The sequence below is a fragment of the Colossoma macropomum genome, unplaced genomic scaffold, assembly GCF_904425465.1.
Source record: "Colossoma macropomum unplaced genomic scaffold, Colossoma_macropomum, whole genome shotgun sequence".
NCBI lineage: Eukaryota > Metazoa > Chordata > Actinopteri > Characiformes > Serrasalmidae > Colossoma > Colossoma macropomum.
Genome location: NW_023494803.1, coordinates 11,662,812 through 11,687,259, shown reverse-complemented (window position 1 = coordinate 11,687,259; position 24,448 = coordinate 11,662,812). Strand labels below are relative to the sequence as shown.

The 24,448-nt window shown below is 40.0% G+C and overlaps 1 protein-coding gene across 1 annotated transcript in view; it reads left to right on the top strand.

Annotated features, from left to right (window-relative positions):
• The window catches only part of asap3 (ArfGAP with SH3 domain, ankyrin repeat and PH domain 3), a 56,895-nt gene that overhangs the window by 10,846 nt on the left and 21,601 nt on the right, over window positions 1-24,448 (top strand). The window contains exons 3-11 of the mRNA XM_036593334.1: window positions 587-732; window positions 8,789-8,863; window positions 9,840-9,889; window positions 11,143-11,257; window positions 12,797-12,882; window positions 15,307-15,382; window positions 20,561-20,647; window positions 22,410-22,519; window positions 24,232-24,301. Of these exons, the coding sequence (XP_036449227.1) occupies window positions 587-732; window positions 8,789-8,863; window positions 9,840-9,889; window positions 11,143-11,257; window positions 12,797-12,882; window positions 15,307-15,382; window positions 20,561-20,647; window positions 22,410-22,519; window positions 24,232-24,301 (815 nt within the window). The remainder of the gene's footprint in view (window positions 1-586; window positions 733-8,788; window positions 8,864-9,839; window positions 9,890-11,142; window positions 11,258-12,796; window positions 12,883-15,306; window positions 15,383-20,560; window positions 20,648-22,409; window positions 22,520-24,231; window positions 24,302-24,448) is intronic.

Below are 24,448 nucleotides of genomic sequence, written 5' to 3'. Positions count from 1 at the left end.
CAAGCACATTCCCTCACTTATGCATATTTTATATATATATATATAGTGCTTTTACAACATTTTTACAACAAGGTAGTTCTCCTCACCAGCGTTTTTCTAACAACCCAGGATACCATAGCAACCACCTAGCAACTCCCTGGCAACCACCTAGCAACTCCCTAGCAACCACCTGGGATACCATTGCAACCACTGATCAACACCTTTCAATCTCCTGAAATATCATAGTAATCGTTGGGCAACACCCTAGCAACTGCTAACCCTTTGGCAACACCCTAGCAACCACCTAGGAAGTGCTTAAGCAGTTACTCTGCATGTTCTTCAAGAAATGCATTATTATTATTATCATTATTATTATTATTATTATTATTTATTATGCATATTGTTCCATGTATCTAAATTCATTCAAACTGCGAACTGTACAACTTATGCATTAATGCATTATATATTACACATTATGCGAATCTTGCATTCTAGAGACATATGTGCATATCATACTGTTCTTGTTATGTTTATCATTGTGTGTATTAGAGAATTTCTGCATTGCACAGTTTGTGTTTTCAGCTTGTTTTGTTCCTCTGTGTTCCAGGTCATGTGGAGTGTAAGGAACATTACACAGAGGTTCTGGAGAACCTAGGGAACAGTCACCTCTCTCAGGACAATAATGAGATCTCCACCGGCTTCCTGAACCTGGCCGTGTTCACTCGAGAGGTCACAACGCTCTTCAAAACTCTGGTGAGTCTTGATTATGTGGTGCCTGACGCTATATGACACTCTGTTATCTATAAAAGTGGGCAGAGGTACAGACAGAATTCAGGCTCCAGGATGGCTGCTGATGTTTTTATTATGCTAATGTACTTTTGTTCATACAACCCCATTTCCAAAAAAGTTGGGACACCATGCAGAATATAAATAAAAATAGAATGCAATGATATGCAAATCATGTAAACTATATTTTTAAATGAATTTTGAATTTGATGCCAACAACATGTTCCAAAGAAGTTGGGATGGGGGCGTGTTTACCACAGCGCTTCATCACCTCTTCTTTTAACATTACTCTGAGTGCTTGGGAACTGAGGAGGCCAACTGCTGTAGTTTTAAAAGGGAAATATTTTCCCATTCTGTAAAGCGCCAAATGTTTTCAGTGGGTGACAGTTCTGGACTGCAGGCAGACCTGGATTCTTTTAATATGAAGCCATGCTGTTGTAATACATGCAGAATGTGGTGTTACATTGTCTTGCTGAAATAAACAAGGCCTTCCCTGAAAAAGACGTCGTCTGGATGGCAGCATATGCTGCCAAAACATGTATATATCTTTCAGCATTAATGGTGCCTTCACAGATGTGCATGGCACCTCTGCCATGTGCACTAATGTACCCCTATACCATCATGAATACTGGCTTTTGAACTGTGTTCTGATAACAAGCTGAGCTGTCTTTAGCCTGGAGGACACAGTGTCCATGATTTCCAAAAATAATTTCAAATGTTGATCAGTCAGACCACAGGACACTTCTCCACTTCCCCTCAGTCCATTTGAATGAGCTCTGGCCCAGAGAAGGCAGCAGCGTTTCTGGATCCTGCTTATAAATGGTTTCTTCTTTGCTTTTTAGTGTTTTAACTTGCATTTGTGAATGCAGTGACAAACTGTTTTCACAGACAGTGGTTTTCAGAAGTGTTTCTGAGCCCATGCAGTGATTTCCACTAGAGAATCATGTCTGTTTTTAATGCAGTGCTACTCGAGGGCCCAAAGATCACAGCCAGCAAATAATGTTTTTTTGGCCTTGTCTCTTGCATACAGAGATTTCTCCAGATTCTCTGAATCTTCTAATGATATTTCGCACCGTAGATGATGAAAAGCAAAAGTTCTTTGCTATTTTATGTTGAGAAACGTTATTCTTGAATTGTTGCACCATTTGATTGTGCAGTCTTTCACAGAGCGGTGAACCCCTCATCATCTTTACTTCTGAAAGACTGAAAAGCTTTTTTACACCCAGTCATGTTACTGACTTGTCAATCAACCACCAGGTGTTTTAGCATTGCACAACCTTTACCAGCCTTTTGTTGCCTTGTCCCAACTTTTTTGGAACGTGTTGTTGGAATCAAATTCAGAATGGGCATATACTTTTTCAAAAACAGTAAAATTTCTCGGTTTTAACATTTTGATATATTGTCTTTGTACTGTTTTCACTTAAATATAGGGTTTAAATGATTTGCACATCATTGCATTTTGTTTTTATTTATATTTTGCACAGCGTCCCAACTTTTTTGGAAATGGGGTTGTGTTAGAAATATTGTTGAAATGTGTACAACAGTGTTAAATTTGTGTATAATATCACAGGTGGGTTTTGTTTCTCCGTTTGGTGGAGTCTGCCATTAGACCGAGTCAGTCTGAGCGTCTGTGCTGTGAGCCGTCTGTGTAAGTCCTGCAGTCTGAACGTGTAGAGTAGCTGTAACTGCAGGACCGTCGTGTTAATGTAAACACAGTGACACACCCTTCAGTCCTGTGACACGGAGCTGCGGTGAGATTCAAACACTCAGTCTGAAGAGTTACTCAACTCAAACATGTCTGTTCTCATTTATTTTCAATATAAACCAGAAAATAACAGCACTGACCTGCAGCACCTACTGAATCAACGCTAAAGCTCTGTGTTTCACTTTGTGAAAGTCAAAGAGCTTAAGATTAGAGTCGGGCTTAATGTTAGGCTCAGAAAATTATAGGCTACATACATGCTGTTGTTGTTGTCGTTATTATTACATATAGGTGCTTATACAAATAATACATATAGTGTGCATGCTTTTATTACATATGCATACAATACATACAGGACATGTTGTTGTTATTATTACATGTTGGCACTTACAGGTGTAATACTTACAGGTATGGCTGGGCAAAAAAACGATAATGATTATTATCGCAATATAATTTTTATAGAATTATAAGAATGTTAGATAAATTTTCGATATAATGCACCATTCTCACACGTTCTAGCGTCAGCCCTGCAAGGAAAGCGACACTACTCCGCTGTCACCATTAGAGGGCACACTTCTGAGTTTTTCGACATGACTGGGGTTTGGGGGCTGCCAAATATACTTTGAGTCGCCAAATATACTTTAGCAATGTCTGAAACGTGGAGTTAGATATTGCCTGTTTGAGTGGAGCGATCGGCGATCTGTTCTCCTGTGACCAAGTAACGAGATAAGTGGCGTAACTGTACTGTCCTAAAGTGAACTCACCTCTTTGCTTACAGCCTAACAAGCTTTAGCAGCGTTAAATCACGTCTGCTCTTCACAACTACAGCACTGTTACAGCACCAAACAGTCATATTTAAGTATTAGTGCATTCCCAAGCAATGAAAGTGAAAGAAAGAAAGAAGTGGGTTCATGCAAGTTACAGCCCTGATTTAAACGAAAGCAAACTGAGGAAGCTGTGAGGCATTGGAGAGCGAGAGAATGCTATCTTCCCAGGCTAGCTGATTTTAGCAGCTGGCCAACTTAAAGCAGCGCTTTCTCACTCACACAGCACGTCGAATTGATGTTACTGTAGATCAAACAACACAAAAAAAGCACTGATTTCAGTTTAAATGTGCTTAAAAGGAGGATTCTGTTTGTCTGATGCAAGAGAAGCAAACTGCAGTCAATGCTTTTACACAGCGAGTGTATGATGTAATACTGTTCATCCCTCAAACTACTATGAAAGAACAGACAAACCCAGTCGTCTGCTAGCTGCTGTTGGAATACTGTGATATGCTCATGACATGGATGTGGTAGGTGTGATTGCAGTAAGGCGGTGTGATCCATCACTGACCTACCGAGCCAGCTAATGTTTGCTGTTCGTATTAAGCTGAAGTTGTTGAGAGACTAAACAGTTTAGCACCTTCAACCAGAGTGCCTAGCACTCATCACCAGACAGCTAAAATATAGAATAATATAAATATAAAATAATCTATTTTCTATCTACTTTCTTAAATTATGACTGTTACAAAAAATGCGACTGTGCTTTTCCAGCTGGTAAAAACAACTAACCAGACACTTTCTCCCACTGTCCCATGACAGGTTTTTGAATTGTTCCACTGTTTGGCGAGTGTTTGTCATGTTCTGACCATAAAGGATAGTTTAAAACAGCAGTTAAACACTCAGGAGCAAAAATCAGCCTTCAAACTTGGAAGAAATAATGATTTGACATTTATCACTGTGTGTATCGATATCGAACGATATGAAATGTTTTATCGTGATTCGACTTTTGGCCCATATCGCCCAGCCCTAACTACAGGGCATGTTATTATTACATATAGATACTTACACATATGCAATATATACAAGACATGTTATTATTATATATAGGTACTTATACATAAAATACATACAGGGCAGGTTTTTATTACATATAGGTACTTACATACATATAACACATACGGGCCATGCTATTATTACATATAGATACTTATACATATAATACATACCGAACATGTTTCTGTTACATATAGGTACTTACATTCATACATACAATACATGCAGGTTGTTATTACTACATATAGGTACTTACATATAATGCATATGGGACATTAGTTTGGAGAAGAGCCTTTCTTGTTTCAGCATGACTGAGCCCCTGTGCACAGAGCGAGCTCCATAAAGACATGGTTTGACCAGTCTGGTGTGGGGGAACTCCAGTGACCTGCACAGAGCCCTGACCTGAACACCTTTTGGATGAATTGGAACGTCGATTGTGAGCCAGAACATCAGTGTCTGACCTCACAAATGCTCCTTTGACCGAATGGCCACAAATTCACACAGACACACTTTAAAATCTTGTAGAAAGCTTCCCTTGTCTACAGGCTAATGAATGCTGATAAGTACACACTTTAATACACATGAGAAGCAGAAAATCATCAACCAGCTTCTAAGACTGAACTTTGGAGGTGTGTCTGCAGATTTCTTTGAGAAACTGAAAGTGAGTCTCCTGAAAAGAATGGAAGCTGGAATAAAGGTAAAGAGTGACACATTCAGCACTCAAAACAGCTGAAAATAGATTTAGTTGTTGAGGCTTCTGAGTAATTTTATGTTAAATATGTGAATAATTTGGCCATTTTTGACTGGAGATAAAATAACTGAAGGGTGTTTAGCACAATATATAGTACATATGGAGCGTTTGTATGACCTCACGTCCTGACAGATCTATGAGCATGTGTGGCGGTTTATTTATGGCTGAGCGGCGCTCTGGCTCCTGCTGGACGGTGAGAGCGCGCCGGGGACAGGGAGGGGAGCGGAGCTGTGTGCGGCAGCTGCAGGCTTTCAAACCAGTGCGGTCCGGATCCCTCCCACCGGCGGTCTCCACGGCAGTCTTAATTTATTCCAGACACGAGCGCATGATTGGACAGCACCTGGCCCCCCAACCTGTCAATCAAAAAAGGTCACCAGGGATCTGGAGCTCAGCTAGCGGCCGCACAGGAGAAACCAGGCTAGAAAAACAAACAACTCAATATGATTTAGTATTCGTCCTTCGCTGACTCTGCTCTCTCTCTCTCTCTCTCTCTCTCTCTCTCTCTCTCTCTCTCTCTCTCTCTTTGTCGCTTTTCCACTTCAGCAGAGCTGTAGGTTTCTGCTGAACAATTTGAGGTTTGGGATCTGTGACTGGTACCTCAGGACTTCCAACAATGTGGGGTCAGCTGAGGATATGAACTGAATAAATCACCCTTAAAGGGCCCATATTGTGGAAAATGGGATTTTCCTCGCTTTTGTGAAATAAAATAGTTTGTATAGTGCGAAAATGCAGTTAAAGCTCTGTTCCAGTCCAGCTGCGGAATCTCAGCGGGAAAAACAGCCTGTTGTGCGTTCATCATGGTTGTGATGTCACAACTACAGACACATTCCAATATGACCGCTCATTCCACCTACAACAGTTTTTTTATGAATGAGGCACATCACAGGGCAGCTCATTTACATATAACAGTCTTAAAGGCACAGTAACAGAAGAAGCCTAATCAATTCTGAGATAAGGAAAGGTTGGAAAATGATTGTGGAATGCATGATGGGTATTGTAGTTAGAGAGCCCCTGCACTACAGGATATTACAATACAAATAGCATATCAAACAGATTGTCCCTTTAATGAGCTGTGTCCTTTGTATAAGAGGCCAACGGGGATGTTGTTTTTGGCCAGATACTGGGATGGTTTCTATAAACATAGTCATGTATAGTATGGTGTAGTAATGTAACCCTCATCGTCACATGAGGGACAGAGGGTAACTTGGGGTCAGGGCTGCTGTTGGCACAGAGTCATCAGAATGCTGCTCTTTAGTATGTGTCTGTGTCTGTGTGTGTGTGTGTGTGTGTGTGTGTGTGTGTGTGTGTGTTCTCTCTCTAAAAAGGGGCAATTTCTCCACAGTGTCGATTCTTTTAAAGGGCCTATATGGCTGTTTTTGTTGCTTGGCCTTTAAGACTGATGTATGTAAATGAGCTCTGTCTTCAGGAACAACGATCTATATTACTTCACTAAGAATGGGCAGGACTTAACAACTCTAGGGAGAATGGGTGGGGTTAATCTACTGTATACTGAAAGGGTGGGATTAAACTGCTATCAAGGGCGGGGCTAAACTGCTATAGGCTGAATGGGTGGGGCTAAACTGCTGTAGGCTAAATGGGTGGGGCTAAGATGCTGTAGTCTAAATGGACGGGGTTAATCTGCTGGAGGCCGAATGGTCGGGGAAAACTGCTGTGAGATGATTGGGTCGGGCTAAACTGCTATAGGCTGAATGGTGGGGATAAACCACTGTAGGCTGAATGGGTGGGGCTAAATTGCTGTAGGCTAAATGGGTGGGGCTAAACTGCTGTATGCTGAGTGGGTGGCCATATGTAATGACATCACATCCATGATGAATTCAAACAGGCTGTTCTTTGCAGTTCAGTCTCCATACATGGGCTGTATGGACGGTCTGTGTTTTTACTACATCAAACTGTTAGAAAAGAAAAGTGACGAATGAGGTTTTTCCACGATTTATGTCTTTTAAGATAATAATTAAGATAAGATTTCATTTAGATTTTCTTTTTAACATCCCCACAACCAAACCCCCCCTTCCTTTCTAGTTTGAAAGATCTCCTGACCATTTATCTCCTTCGTTTGAGTTTATATTCTGCTCTCTGGTCATGGTAAATCCGCAGGTTCGTTCAGTAATGTTCCTCTTTTAGCTCTGAATGCACTGAGGTGTATTTTTCCTGGAGTGGATTTTCTCACACATTCTTTCCAGAGGAAGATTTACACAAGGTCCTGCTGTGCCGTAAGCGGCTTGGCTTCAGCAAGCGCCCCACGCTGCAGTGCCCCATTCATCTCTACAGGAAAGTTGACTGGAAACCAGGAGAAAATGGACAGGACGTCGTTGCTCTGGCCAGAAAATGGACTAACGTCATAATTTTTTGTCAGACAGCTTGAGGCAGAGTTTACATTAAAGTGACAGTTTGGAAAAATGTACTAAATTTCTCCCCTCTTACCCCAAACACAGTCCATCAGCCAAGACATGTTGGGTATCTGAAGTTTGCTTTTTTAGCACTGGAGCTATGAGGCTAATGTAGCTAACAAGTAATGTAAGCTTATAGCCCACCGATTAGCATGGTGCTAACTTCAGTGGGCTGAGCACTTTGGGGGGAAATGCCTAATTTGTGGATTTCTTGACCAATAATGGGAGTGCGGTTTAAATTACATTATTTTCCATGAATTAAGATACAACATTATTAGGTCAGTGTTCCCCGGTTAAAGGGAACATATCATGGAAAATCTAATTTCCCTCACTTTTGTCCATAAAACATGTTATTTTAGTATATAAACATTGTTACATTTTCAAAATATACCATCTACTCCTCAGTCCATAATGCAAAAACAGCCCATTTAGAATTAAGTAGTGTTGTGATGTCACAAAACCCTACTCATTTACATGTATCCAGCTATTCAGCCTACAGCAGTGCAGCCCTGCCCACTCACCCTAAAGTTATAAAGAGGGTTTCAACCTGGACTGCTTTCTTTTTTGTTGTTTAGTAAGGCACAGTACAGGGCAACCAGTCAGAACAGAGCTCATTTAAATATTCTGTCTTAAAAGCACAGCAGCAAAAACAGTCTGTTTAATTCTGAAGGTTAAAGAGAGGCTCAAAAATGGTCATGTAGAAATGAATTCTGAGCGTTTTTTGGTACATAAGAACACACAAATGTTATAAGTCGACATCAGGGGAATTTTTTTCTATATTCGAAAATTGCAATATGGGCAATATGACAATATATCGCTGTTGTCGGAACAAAACCTTGTATCTCAAAAATGAGAACTTTACAGGAGAAGGTAAAAACATACTTTACTTTTAATGTAAGTCAATGGAGCCAGACTTTTTTCCAAGTAATGAATGAAATTTACACGCAATGTAAAGGGCAACAGGCGTTTTCAAATGATGTCAAAAACAGAAAAATGTCAAAAATGTAGATACAAAGTTTTGCCCAGACAGCAGCGATACATTGTTATTGTTATAAATTGTGTCACAATAAACTACAATATGCTTTTCTGAACATATTGTGTATATTGTCAGTACTTGTAGACAATGACCACCTCATGTTTCATTATAAAGAGAGCAAAATTAGTCTAGTTTAACTGGATTTAGTGCCAAATATTGAATAAAAATCACTGTGTTGACAGTTTTTGATAGTATTTTTTTAAATGTAGCACTGCTGGCCCTATTTTCTCTATCCAATTGATTAAATGTCTGAGAAAGTAAATATCATGACATGTTGTGTATCATGAAAATTTGTCTGTCTGTCTGCAGGTGCAGAATCTGAACAGTATTCTGTCCTTCCCTCTGGAGAGCATCCTGAAGAGTGAACTCAGAGACACCAGACTGGTGAGTTTCCATTGCCTCAGTGCAGTAATGCTAATGTTCTGATAAACACAGCAGTATTGCAGAGATACAGTTATTACAGTAAGCATGGGTGTGTTATAGCATGAGGACAGATAGTTGAGGTGTTGCGCATAGGGAGGGCGAGGTGCGGGATCTTTTAGGATTGCATTGCTTTTGTGTTTGTCATGTGAAAAGCAAGAATAGCAATAGAACAGTGTTTTACATCAGCTGAGACATGTAGTTTTAGTAGTAGAGCTAAGAGGCTAATGTAGCTAACATACAGTGGAAGTCTACATAATTCGCTACTAAAAAAAAACAGCATGTTGTTGTGTTTACATGAGGCAGGCAGTATTTGGATTTCTGCTTTACAACCAGCCAGTAACTCACAGAATAAGACGTGATGTGAACGTAACGTATAACTTAAACGTCATGCAGCGGCTTTTCTTTAAATCACTGAGTCAGAAAATATGAACATACATCATCTAGAAGATGAAGAATATTTAGGTCCTTCGTTTCATCGAGCATGTAGCCGATTTCAGCGTCGCTCCAAAAGTGCTGTGCTGCGTCTCACGGTTGCCGTGTTAAACACTGTGTTAAGCGCTGCTCACTGTTTCTGGGACAGCGCTCTGTTTTCACACATGAGCAGAATGAGAGAAACAAAAGAAATCAGAGTAAGGAGTTTACATGCACTGAAAACCCCATTACTGACTCAAATCCAGCCTCTTAATCAGATTTCTAACCTAATAATCACTTTATAATCAGATAACTGCAGGAATCCATTAATGATCGGATTATTACGTGCATGTAAACTGTTATCTCTGAATATGGTCTAAATGTGGTCTGAGTTCAGGCTTAAAGATTGCTGCTGCTGTTTTTAGCTAGAAGACATTGATTTAATGCAGATGTCTCCAAAAAGGACTACTGTTAGTTACTGAGGGATGACTGCTCGTCTGTAAATCTGTCTCTGTTTCTCTCTCAGGACCTAAGGAAGCAGATGGAGAGAAGCTGGAAGGATTACGATGTTAAAATGTGAGTTTCTCTACAAGTTAGCCACACAAAGATGGGAGTACAGATAGAAGAGGTAGAATGAATTAACGCTTAATTTTGAGAAGCACTGGACGGATGTAGAAGAGCAGTGAAAAACGAATGATTAAAACAAAACTTCCTCCATTTCAGTGCAGCTTGGGGTTCAGCAGTGAATAACATTTGAACTGTGGCTAATAATGTGCTGAGAACAGAGGAGCAATTTTCCTTTACTTTGACTCTAATACCCCCAATATCGGCTACCATCGGTCACAACGTTGTTAACAGTAATTACAAAATTGTTTTCAGATGTGATTTTTTTTTACTAAAATAATATAAATTGGAATTTCCTCACTAGGCCTGTCACAATTATTAGTTATTTGAGATGATTATAGTTTCATTGAAGCAGTTATTTCCCACAGTTGCTGGATTTCACATTCTAATTATGCTGCAACAAACAAAATATGAATTGAGGTTTTTGGCTACAAATAAATGTAAATAAAAGAAAGTAAATGCATTTACTGAGGCATCATGGAACCTGTAAACAAAAAAGTTATAGCTTCTAGTTTGGTGCTATAACATGTTTGGAGGGCAGCATGAGAAATGCTTATTTGTTAGCAATGTAGCTATTTTTATATTTAGTTTAGCATGCATGCTAACAGAATGAGTGTTTTTTTTTCTTATTTTATTATACAACATGTAGCTTTGCTTAACTCCACATAATGCTATGTAACTGTAGACATTTGTCTGTGTGCGCACAGTATTGATTCAACAGTACAACCAGTGTTAGCTACTAAGTAAACATTAACACTAATATGAAAATTAATCATCAGTTAAAAAACAAAACATTACAAAGATATTATGGCTTTATACCACTTACTTTTTACAATAATTACACTGTAGTGATTAAATGAGTGACAAGTTTGTTTATGCATCCGTTGTTCATGTTGTCCGTTGTTCCACAGTTATGCGATTGAATGACCACTGCAGTTTAGTGTTTAGCCACCTTTTTTACCACCACATCCCTAAAATATCTGGGCCTTTCAGAGGTCAGTGAGGGCCGAGCAGTTGTTCTGTTGGCCGACTGTGCAGATGTTAGCGTTCACCAAAGACAATCTCAAATTGAAATGTTACACACTTTATATATATATATATATATCTATACCATTGATGCTAATCTAGCTTGCTTTTGATATTACACTGTCAGCATGTTAATGAAACCTGGACCTTGATGTTTTCTTCTGCTGTCTCTTTCTTAGGATGAAGTTGGAGAGGGAGAGGCAGAAACAGGCCGGGTTGATCCGGCTGGACACTGTGGATGTGGTGGAGGACATGGAGAGAGAGAGGAGGACCTTTCAGCTGCAGATGTGTGAGGTGCGTGTGCAGAACAGGGAAAAATTTTCTGCTTTAGCTGCACTGCTGAACCCAGCTGTGGTGAAGACTGGAAATAAAGATTAGAGAGTTTGTGGGGGAATTTTGTTCTACTGTAGCACCTCGTCTGGATGTCCTTCTGTCTGTTTTACTACAGTAAATTATGAGTCACAATCTGAGCACAGAGCTAACATACACCACTAACTTGGCTAACATACATTATGCTATCTACTAAAAAAAAAAAGCAAAGACCTGTATGAATTCTAAGCTGGTCTAGTGCTGGTTTAGCTGCTCACCCAGTATGGTCGTGCTTGTTTACCAGCATACCAGCATCCAAAACACAACACAATGTGCTGGTTTAGCTGGTGACATAGCTATTAAAGTTAACATACACCATACTAACAAACATCACACTAACACAACTAACATACACCACTCAAACAAATACAGCTAACATACACCCTGCTACCATAGCCAACACAGCTAACATACACCACGCTAACTAACATAGCTAACATACACCCTGCTACCATAGCCAACACAACTAACATACACCACGCTAAATAACATAGCTAACATACACCCTGCTACCATAGCCAACACAGCTACCCTCCTCCATGCTAACTAACGCAGCCAACAAACACCCTGCTAACATAGCTAACACAGTCAACATACACCCTGCTAACATAGCTAACACAGTCAACATACACCCTGCTAACATAGCTAACACCGCTGACACACACCACTCTTAACACGGCTAACGCACACCTTGCTAACATAGCTAACACATTTAAAATACACCATGCAAACAAATACAGCTAACATACACCCTGCTAACCTAGCCAACACAGCTAACATACACCACGCTAACTAACGCAACTAACAGACACCCTGCTAACATAGCCAACACAGCTAACATACACCACGCTAACTAACGCAACTAACAGACACCCTGCTAACATAGCCAACACAGCTAACATACACCACGCTAACTAACACAACTAACAGACACCTTGCTGAAATAATTAACACATCTAACATACACCATGCTAACATAGCCAACACAACTAACATACAGCACCCTAACATACACACCACTAGTCTATACTACGCAAACTTACACTATCCAGAAAAAACAGCATAGACCAGCACGGCTGTTCACCAGCACCTGCTAAACCAGCACTAGACCAGCATAAACCAGCTTAGACCAGTATGGAATTCTAGCTGGTCTTTACAGTTGTGCACACTAACACAAACCATGCTAAGACACACCTCACTAACACACTGCTAACATACACAACGCTAATGTGCACCACATTAGTAATGTACTACACTGACCTGAACACTGACGACACACACTGCTAACAAAATACACCATGCTAACACACTCCTCAATGCTAACACCACGCTAATGCACGCACATACACCACACGTCCTCTCAGTCCTCTGCTGAATTGGCTTCTGTTAAGCTAGCCATGAACTTTGTAAGGAGTTTTTATTATTAATCATGAATTATTATTTATTATTTTATTATTTTTGCAGTATTTGCTCAAAGTTCAGGAGATGAAGATGCGTCAGGGTCCGGATCTGCTCCAGAGCCTCATCAAATACTTCCAGGCCCAGCTGAAGTATGTCTAACCACACACGCTGTCTGTTCAGTTTACACCTGTATTCACACACACACACACACACACACACACGTAAAGCTCCCACAGGCTAGTATCACATGCTAGCAAAAATTTAAAAATGAACTAAAAAACACTCATTAGCCGGGAGTCCGAGAGAGCACAATTGGCCTTGCTCTCTCTGGGTGGGTAGGATGGCCCCTCCTTCTCCCCCCATCACCCCGCGTGATGCTAGTCAGCGCAGGCGCCTGTTAGCTGACGTAACAGATCTGGCGGTTGGCGCTTTCCTCCGAGCGCGTTCGGCTGTCCAGTGACGTTGCGTGAGCGGCAGTTCGAAAAGAAGCAGTGGTTGGCTTCACAGGTCTCGGAGGAAGCCTGTGTTAGCCTTCACTCTCCTAGCGTTGATAGCATCGTGTGATTGGGGGACTCCTAACTAGCGGGTGGAATTGGAGACGACTAAATTGGGGAGAAAAATCAGGTAAAAATAATTAAAAAAAAAAAACAAAAAGAGAATTAATTGAAAAAGAGGACTTTTTAAGCTTTAACTTAATTTAAATAGAGAAATAGCACTTTCTATTTTTAAATATTGTAGAAAAAGAAAATTAAAGATAATAAAAATCTGATTTCTGTTTCATCGAGTTATTAAATATGTATTAATATATCTTTTTCTCTCCTTGTAGAACATTTGAATATGCGAGAGAACATTTGAGAGAATATTTGTTAGAATATGTGAAAATAAAAATGTTTGGTAGTTGCTTCCTAAATGTGTTCACTGTATTCTGGATGTTGTAATGAGGAAAGACTGACCCAGAGGAAAGAAATACTCTAAATGAGACCTCCTCTTGATCTCAGGTTCTTCTCCTAGACACAGTTAAGTCCAGTTTGAAATCAGAGTAAGACTTAAGCCATTTTCTCCTGTTTCTAAAATTTGGCTCCTGAGAAATAACACTCAGATTTTCTCACTTTGATCAAAATGTTGTCACATATGCAGCTTTTCTCTTCAGTGTCTGACTCGTCTCAGCCCAGTGAATAATATCTCCATAAGAAAAGAGCACGGTTTCATCATCATCTGTCAGTGCAAAAGGAGAACTCATGCTTTTCTCCTTCATCACCAGAACTTCCCACGGTGAAATGCTCATGTTAGTTGTATGACATTGCAGTGCTCTGCTACAGGACAAGTCACACTAGATGTGTTTTATGCTGAGGTTGTTAGCTGTTAACCTGAACTACTTTATTTGTCAAAGGAAACGTGAGAAACATGCTTTTCATTATTTTAAATTCAATGAGCAGCAAAATGTTAGTTGTAAAACTCTCAGAGACAAAACAGTGTCAGAAAATAGAGCTTTTCTTTGAACAATGCGCATTCAGACTGCTTTAGTCTCCAGCAGGAACCGAACGCTTTTTCAGCTCCTCCCCGACTCTGTCTGTGTGAGATTATGAAGAATTCCTGTTTCACTCGTTTATCTGAACACTGAACACATTTCTATTGTTTCTCTATCACCCAAACATTCAGCCACGGCAGACGCCTCAGTTTCAGCTCAACAATAGCAGCTGTTTTTAGGATTCAATACGAAATTGTGTCTTCGTGCCCTACATACGGGAGTGTGTGTGTTTGTATTTGCAGGGAGGAACCTTCTGGGCCTTTTCAGAGAAGGCCTTAAGTTCCTGAGAACTAAAAAAGGAGTGTCTATAATTTTTAATACATTTTATGTAATAAAATCAGCATGCTTGTTGTATTTAAACTCTGTATGCATTGAGCAAAAGAGTTAAAATCTTTAACAATCCAAAAGAAAATTATCCAATCAAGCTTGTTCTTTCTGTGGTATCTAGGTAGATACAGCCGAGCAAGCTCTCCTATTGGTTAGGACTTCAGGAGCTGCACTGAAGGCCTTTTATGTTAGATTAACTTCGAACATAATTAGAAACTGAAAGAGGAATCAACCCATCACACTGTGGTTACAATGGGTGGTTTTCTTGATGTTCTAGTTACGTCACTGACTGTGAATACGAGCTGTAGTCTAAGCAGGTTCCGGTTAGTTGTTAGGAATGGAAAACAGCGGCGGCAGCTCTATGGCAGGACTCTTTACTGAAAGAATCAACTGGGAAACTGATACAGACAAGCTCAGAAATATGCAGGCTTCAAATAAAACATACTGAATGTTCTTTATAAATTCAATCTAGAACAGTCAACAAATGTTCAAATGCATCAGCTTTACCTTAGTGCTAACATACTATTAGAAACCCTGTAGGGGGCGCTAGCAGAAATTAGCCTTATTGTAAATGTGAGGTTTTTCATTTATGGCCTAAACTGAAGGCGCGGCTCTGATACACATAGTTCACCACTCGATTTTTGCATCTGTCTGTGTGTATCAGTATTTGTATGTGTGTGTGATGAATATGGTGATAAGTGTGACTTTTTTTTCTCAGTTTTTTCCAGGATGGACTAAAAGCTGCTGAAAATCTCAGTCCGTTTGTGCAGAAGCTGGCAGCCTCAGTCCACACGGTAATATATGTAATACTCTGTATGTGTGCTTGTGTTTGAGATAGAGGTCAGCATTGGTGTGAAATAGGAGCCTGAACCTGACAGTATGAGCAGATCTGATGTTAATTATACAAACGAAATATACATTCATTCCATTTTTTTATCAAGAAACAATAACAGACCTAACATCCTATTAAATTACAGTATTTAAATGCTTTATCATAGCACCTGAAACAGAAAACTATGCTTTTTACCTTCATCTATTGCTTCTGGTTTTTGCAGCCAGCTTTTCAAATAGGCAACTCGACTGTAAATATCGAAAATCTCAATAATCCTACAGATTGTGACTGGATAACTATTAACCAAATTCAGATTAGGAAAAATATTCAAATGGAGCTAAAAGCTATAAAAACTCTTCTCTGACTGATCAGGACTATGTAGCCCCTTCAGACCGCACAGTGATTGTAATCAAGGCAGGTAAACAACCCCATGGCAGCAGACTTTTTTTTTTCTTTTTTAAGCTTTTATTTTCTGGCAGGAGTCTGAATCAGTCTGCGATATCGGATTGCAGGGGTATTTCATTTAACCGGGAGTAACAAAGCTGAAGTCAGCTTCTTCATGTGTCTCTACTTTCTTTGCATGCTGTGAAAACATGTACAGTGTATGGTGACATACTTCAAAAGCCGAGCCGATAGCAGTTAGCTCACCAGAAAAGCTTTGGCCAAACTGGGACAATACACTAACTGAAAATGCCATCGTCAATTCTCAATAAATGTAAACTCTCAAAAGCATATCGTCTTGAAATTAGCAACAAACTATACTGCTTTTATAATACAGACATTTAGTTGTGATATATATGTATTGCATACATAATGTAAGTTGGGAACCATCAGGGCCTTCTAGGCCTTCAGAGGAGGTCTAACAATTTCTGGGAACTAAAAAATATATTTTTATTAAAATAGAATTATGTTTGTATTTAATCTCTGCATTACAGTAGTATACTTATTTCTTTGTTAAGGGTTTTGGATGGAAACAAAAGGGTTCAATTCTAAAGTCCAGTAGAAAAGTGGCCAGTCAATATTAGTTTTTTTCTGTGGTGTCTAAATAGATATAGTTAAGCGAGCTCTCCCATTGGTTAGGACTTCAGAAGTTTAAGAGAAGGTCAAACATCTTAGAGGAATCAGTCAATGAGTCATGTTTAGATTTACAATGGGACCATTTTCAAGAGCAAAAATATCACTCTAAGGCCCAATCCCAGTTCGTCCCTTGCCCTTTTGCGTGTTCACGTCTAGAGGTAGGGTGTCCTGATTCTTGTTGAAATAGAGGGGTAGGGTGAAGTGTTAGGGCTACATGGCCCTCCAAACAGAGGTTTTTCAAACTTCAAACAGAGTGTTATGAGAAAAAAAGAAAAAACAGTGAGGTGGCTGCACAATCGACTGAAGAAACCCAGAAATGTGAGAATTTTCTGTGTAAAAATTTACAGTAACCATTGTATTATCTTAGTTTAATGTCTTTTCAATGTATTATGGCCTTTTTATTCATAACAAGCATAAAAATCACTGGTAGTAGCTGATGTCTCGGTACCTAGCCAGCTGAATTTCCCGTTCCACCTTAAATAGTTACATTCTGGTGCCTCAGGCGTCAGAACTGCTACACCAATTAAGGTGGAACGGGAAAATTCGATCAAGAAGCTGGCAGATAGCTGACTTCATCTTCATATCACCGAAGAATAAGGGGTGGGCGATAATAAATAATTGCACCCCCCTCTTTGAAGGCATATGATGCCCTAAATTCAACTAAAGCCCAGCAGCGAAGTTGCTGAACCCTCCTGACTGGCAGGATTGCCTACAGAGCACCACTAGTAGACAGTTAGTGAAGTAATGTTCTTTTTATTTGAGGGTCCCATTTCACAGGGAAGTAAGATTTCAACCACTACCCTATGTAACTCAGTTCCAAAGTGTAAGGTACACTCGAAAAAAATAAGAATTGGGATTAGGCCTAATCCTTCAGGAAGTTCTAGATAATTAATTGACTGTGTATATGAGGGGCAGCCTAATCAGTGGGTGATTAGAAATGGAAAACAGTGGCAGCAGCTCTCTCCTGATATGCTAATATATCTGCCACAAGCTTCATTGTCTTTTAGAAGCTTCATATGTCTGCAGGCAAACCACATTTATCCAAATCGCCCTTAGCTTAGCGCTAACAAAGTACTAGAATCCCATAGGGCTGCTTGCAGAAGTTAGCATTAATGTAGAGGTGGGTTTTCTCTGTGTTTCGTACGACAATTTTGGCGCTTATATCCCAAAATGAAGGCTCTAGCTCTATCAGTTAAGGTTCAACACCGCGTAATGTAGAAGAGCAACATACCTCACTGTGTCACGCACCATGAAATATCAGCTAACGTTACTGAGTGCTTTGAAGTCAGGACAGGTCCAGGGCGCTCACGTATGATGTAAACGGAAGTTGGCAAATGCTTTAGGCATTTTTTGCCTCTGAATGTGAACTCGGCTGTCCCTTTCCTTTAGTTTTCCATGATGGAAAGATATTCCATCGCGATATAAACCCTGAGGGTGGTCTGAGCTGATGTGCGGTGATATTGTGATTGTGTGTGAGCTGCAGTGTGTGAGATTTCTGCAGTTTTTCTGACTCAATGACTCAGAGTTTAAACAACACCTGCTGTAGGCCGAGCTATAGGCCTGTTTTCCCTCCACACACATACACGGAAGGAGGATAATAAGGAATTGTGCTGTAATTCCACTGTATACGGGCTGCTGGCTTCCCCCCAGCGTTGATAATAGCTGTGTTTGTATATGGGACTGTGTTGGTATTTGAGTTTAAGGAAGTAGTCTGAGTTACTGATCCTGTGCTGTTTGATTAAAGAAGACTTTAAGAGAAAGATACACACGTGTGTTTGTGTGTCAGGCGGCTCCTCCTTTTTTTGTTCCTTTTTTTTTCCTTTTTTGAACTGCACCTTCATGTAAAGAGACCATTTTAACCATAAGGAAACTCACACTGACTGTACTGTACTGTCCAAGTCAGAGACCCTGATTCCCTTAATTTCCAGCCACTTTGAAGGTGTTCATTTTTCAGCGTAGAAAACACATATTCAGTGGAAAATTACCCAGAAGCCTCAGCAGCTAAATCTAATATCAGCTGTTTGAGTGTTCAGTGAGTCACTCTTTACCTTTATTCCAGCTTCCATTCTTTTCAGGAGACTCACTTTCAGTTTCTCAAAGAAATCTGCAGACACACCTCCAAAGTTCAGTCTTAGAAGTTGGTTGGTGAATTTCTGAAGTAATCAAACCCATTCAGTGATGTTGAGGTCTGGACTCTGGGGTGGTCAGTCCATTGTTCAGCTTCTTTGTTTGATGTGTCCGTCTCCTTTTCTCAGTGAGAGCTTCTTAACAGCTCTTCTGTTTTGTGTCTGTCCTCTTATCCGGTGTCGACCAGAGGAGGATGGGTTCCCCTTTTGAGTCTGGTTCCTCTCAAGGTTTCTTCCTCCTTTTGAGGGAGTTTTTCCTTGCCACTGTCCATAAGGCTTGCTCACTGGGGGCTTGGACCCGGATTCTTTGTAAAGCTGCTTTGTGACAACATCTGTTGTAAAAGGCGCTATATAAATAAATTTGACTTGACTTGACTTGACTCTTCTTACAGTGGAAGGATGGAGAGAAACACCTGTGGATGTTTTCAGATCTGAAGCAGCTTGACTATCTCCTCTCTCTTAAAGATGAAAGCTTGAGGTGCTGTTTATCTGATGGGGCCAGTTTTGGTGATATTTCTTTGAACTCCAGTTTTGGAAACTCTTGTTTTGTTTTCATTTCTTATGCAAGTGGATTGTCTTATATCTAATCTTTTCAGAAATGTGTCCTGAAAAATGAACAACTGGTCCTTAGTGGCTGTTTTGAGTAGAAGTTCAGTAGCTAAAGTTAGTGTCTGATTTTGCTTAGTACCGTATTTGTTTATTAATTTGATTTGATATTTGTACTGAGAGATATATATGAGTCTCTCTTATGTCTGATTTTGAGAATAGATCTTTTTTGTTATATTGTTACAACAAACTCATTCAGAATTTTTAATACATTTTTAACCTCTTGCAGGGCCCCTAGTGGCAGATCATCTTAAATGTTTTTAGATAATATACTCAAATATAACATTTTTCCCTGTAATTTTATCAGATTAACTTTAGGACACTGTTGTCTCTGTGTGTAATGTTGTTGAGCTGCTAGTGAGCAATGATGGGGCAAAACAATAGCTCTCTGCTATGAAAACAACAATAACTATGTTAATATGCTATATTTCATTAATGTGGAACCAGTGTGCCTATTTAATACAGGGGAATTCTGTGTTTTTCAGTGTTACACAATTGTGGATGAACTCATTTTGCTCCGTAATGTCAGAGTTCCTCTGTAAGGCTGTTATTGTCAGTGCGCTGGTGGGGTTTGTGTGCTGAGGCGTGTTAGGACTGATCTAACAGAGGGAGGTGTTTCACTGAGGAACTGGTTTGGGCGATGCTTCTGAAAGCACACTTCTCCTGTGGAGACATGCCCTCTTTTTATTCGAATCATAATAATAATGCACGAGGAAGACGAGATATGAAGAAATGTGGATGAACTTTTGACATCAAGGCCTCAGATAGTACAACCCCATTTCCAAAAAAGTTGGGACGCTGTGCAGAATGTAAATAAAAATAGAATGCAATGATATACAAATCATAAAAACTATTTTAAAGGAAAAAACTACAAAGACAACATATCAGATGTTGAAGCTGAGAACATTTATTGTTTTTTAAAATATATGCCCACTTTGAATTTGATGCCAATAACACGTTCCAAAAAGTTAAGACGGGAGCATGTTTACCACTGTGTTTCATCATCTATTTTTAACAACACTATATAAGAGTTTGGGAACTGAGGAGACCGACTGCTGTAGTTTTGGAAGTGAGATGTTTTCTTGTTCTTTTATATAGGATTTCAGCAAACCCGTGTGCAAACTGAGAAACATGGAATGAGTAAGTGGTCAGAAAAAAAGGCTACATAATTGTAAATTTAGCTAGAGTCTCTAACTGTACGTGACTAAGGTGGAGATTCTGTCAGGATTCCTCATGGCTTTTCCAGTTACCGCTGGGGTTTATAAATTCACAGCACTGCTGTTATGAACACAGCCAATTAGAAGAGTTACCACCTTTTGTTTCCCTTGTAGGTTCGTCAGGACCAGGATGAAGAAGCGAAGAAGCTCTCTCAGCTCCGCGACTCTCTCAGGAGTCAGCTACAGGTGGATGGCAAAGAGGCAAGTTCAACCAGGACTACAGCTCCCAGCATGCATTACTTTACTCTTTGCCACAGGTGTAGGGCTGTTAACCCTAGAAGTTGTGATGATGACGTGGTGGTGTTGGTGTGGTGGTCGTGATCGTAGTGATGGTGGTAATGATGATGATAATGGAGTGATGATCATAATGATGGTGATGTTAATGATGATTTTAATAGGATGATGGTTGTGGTATTAGTCATGGTAATGATGTTGAAGAGGAAGATGATGGGGTGGTGATGATTATGGTGATTTTAATGATGATTTAGATAGTAATGAGGATTGTGGTAGTCATGATGGTGATGGTGATAGTGATGATAAGGAAAACGGTGATGATAGTAATCATGAGGATGATGGTGATGGGGAGATGGAGGAAAATCATGATGGAGAGATTGATGATTTCAACAGTAATGATGGTGGTGATGATAATAGTGATGGTTATGATGTGATTGTAATCATGGTGATGTCACAATGGTGATGATGAGGGTGATAGTGATAATGATATTGGTGGTAATGATGGTGATGAGGAGGAGGATGATGGTGATGGTGATATTGGTGGTAATGACGGTGATGATAGTAGTCATGATAATCAATAGTGATGTAATAATGGGGTTATGATGGTCATGGTCAGGATCATGATGGTGATAAGGAGGATGATGGTAATGATGATGATGCTGATAGTGATGATGTTGATGGTGATGGTCGTGATGATGGTGATATTGGTGGTAATGGTGATGATAGTAGTCATGATAATGGTGAATGGGAGAATGATTATGGTAATGATGATGCCAATAGTGGTGTTGATGATGGTGATGGTAGTGATGATGGTGATATTGGTGGTAATGATGGCGATGATGGTTGTCATCATGATGATGAGGAGGAGGATGTAATGATGGTGATATTGGTGGTAATGGTGATGATAGTCAAAATTATGGTAAATGGGAAGATGATGATGGTAATGATGATGCTGACAGCGATGATGATGGTGTTGGTAGTGATGATGGTGATATTGGTGGTAATGGTGATGATAGTAGTCATAATGATGGTGATGAGAAGATGATGATGGTACTGATGCTGACATCAATGTTGATGATGGTGATGGTAGTGATGGTGGTGATATTGGTGGTAATGGTGGTGATGATGTGATAGTAGTCATGGTGATATGATCGTGATGATGAGGGCAGTAGTGATGATGATATTGGTGGTATTCATGATAATGCTGATGATAAGAAGGAAGAGGATAATGGTGATGGTGATATTGGTGGTAATGATGTGATGATAGTAGACGTGATAATAGTGATGTAATGATGGGGTGATGATGACACCATGGTGTCATGGTGCTCATCATGATGGTGATAAGGAGGATGATGGTATTGATGATGCTGATAGTGATGATGTTGATGATGGTGATGGTAGTGATGGTGGTGATGATGGTAACGATGATAGTAGTCATGATTATGGTGAAAGGGAGGATGATGATGGCAATAATGATGCCAATAGTGATGTTGACGATGGTAATGGTAATGATGGCGGTGATAGTGGCGGTAATGATGGTAATGATTGTAGTCATGATGATAATGAGGAGGAGGATGTGATGATGGTGATATTGGTGGCAATGATGATAGTAGTCATGATTGTGATGAGAAGAAGGATGATGATGATGGTGGTGGTGATATAAATGATGATAGTCATGATAATGATAATGGTAATGATGGGGTGATGATGATGTTCTTCCTCTTTTCAGGAATACTTGAACAGGAAGAATTCGGGCCATGGCTACAGTATCCACCAGCCACAGGGCAATAAGAAGTACGGCACAGAAAAATCCGGGTTCTTGCTGAAAAAGAGTGACGGGTGAGGAGATGACTTGGCTTATTTGCTTCTTTTCCGAATCTCTTGAAGCCAAATGTTCATGTTCTTGTTTGTTGAGTCAGGGAGGTTTGGCCTTGAGCAGTGGGGGGACGGGGGGAGTCAGGGTTGTACCGCTGGAAGTGCAGCTTTTTGTGCGTGTCAGACTCAGCTGTTCTTCATTAAGTCTGGTTTGAACTCTGGCTGAGTTCTAGACTCGTACACTCTCAAAGCCAAACCCACTACAGCACACAAACAGCACTCGAGTCTCTCTGATCTCTCAGTGGAAGGATGGGAACGTACTGAGACCTGATCATTCAAACTTTTGCTGACTCATAAACTATATGGCCCACAAACACCACTTTGTGCTCTAACACTGCTGTCTTCACCTCTTTTTGAATCTGCTGCCTCACTGAAAGGGAAGATTATGCGCAATTAGCATGGTCTGATTATAATGTGTTGTTTTTTCAGTTTTTGGATGACAGAGTTAAGTTTTTCAGTAATAAGCAGTTGCACTGGCTTTTGTGGTCAGATCAGCTAGCAGAGATGTCAGATCGTCCTCTTTTTCTATCTCGGGATTCAGTTATTTTTGGGAGCACATTCAGTTTAGATTCTGCTGTAAGTGGTGTTTTTAAATGCTGAAGGGTGTAATACAGTCTTACCCAAAGTTTGGGCTCCCCGATCCAATTCCATGTTGTCGTTGACATCCTCTACAGAGAACACACTTCTGCACATTTTAATACACAATTACTTTTGTTTGCCAAGTTTTACTTACTGGAAAAAATAAAACATAAAAAATGGCCTGTGCAAAATAAAATGTAAGTTTTTTTTTCTATTTTCTGCAATTTTAGTGCACAATTTCTGTTGATTTGCACTAAACATTGCAGAAAATGTTGTATTTAAGTGTTATTTTCACTCAGAAAAGCAACAAAATGTGTAAATTGACCAGGAGTGTTCAGATTTTTGCAGACAGCTGTATGCTTGTAGACACTAGATGCTTTTTGTTTAAGATTGCCACTCAGCAGTCAGCTTGCTATGATGTCATCAAAGTCTATTGTCAATAGTGGTAGTTCCCTAGATATTAACCCTCAATCCTGAGCCATAAAGTCTCTATTTCTAATATCTCTATTTCCATTATTCTTTCATTCATAACCTGATTTCTCAATACTGTGTTTATTTTTATATGGAAAGAATATCTAACAAAGCTGACAGTTCATAGATTTTAATATTTTTTATCTCCAGTTCCACATGCTGATCTATTTTACTGACCAACATGGACATGCACGCTCACTGGCTACTCTAGCTGCAGATTTTAACCAGTTAAAGTAGACAAACATAAAGACTAGGGTGAGCAAACTCACACCATAGGGAACTAGGGCTCGGTTTGAGACACAGCCTCATACAGATAGACTTTCGTGCTGAACTGAACTCTTGGGTGGTCGGAAATGTGGGCTCCATGCTTCCTTTTCACTCCCTCAAAAGAAAGTCCCACCAAGAAAGAACAAACGATGACTCATCAGGGCAGATGAGTTTGTTTTAGTTCTTCATCAGTGCTGTGTAATTTCTGCCGTTGACGACTGAAGAAGGCGCTCGTTATGTTGTTGTAATAAAAGTCATCTTCCTGCTTGACTGGGGATTTGAGGCTGTTAAGATGTTGGTCGTCGTGGTGATGTGTTTGGGAGGCAACGTTTCCATAGTGATTTTCTTTTGTTTTGCAGGATCAGGAAGGTGTGGCAGAAGAGGAAGTGCGGGGTCAAATATGGCTGCCTGACCATCTCACACAGCACGGTGACCACACACAAACACACACACACACACACACACACACACAGTGACCTCATACGTTTCTTTAGGAAACGATTCGGTACATCACAAAATTTCAAATTTCACCGTCATGTAAGTTTAGTAGCTATTTTGAAATGTGCTTGTTAACTG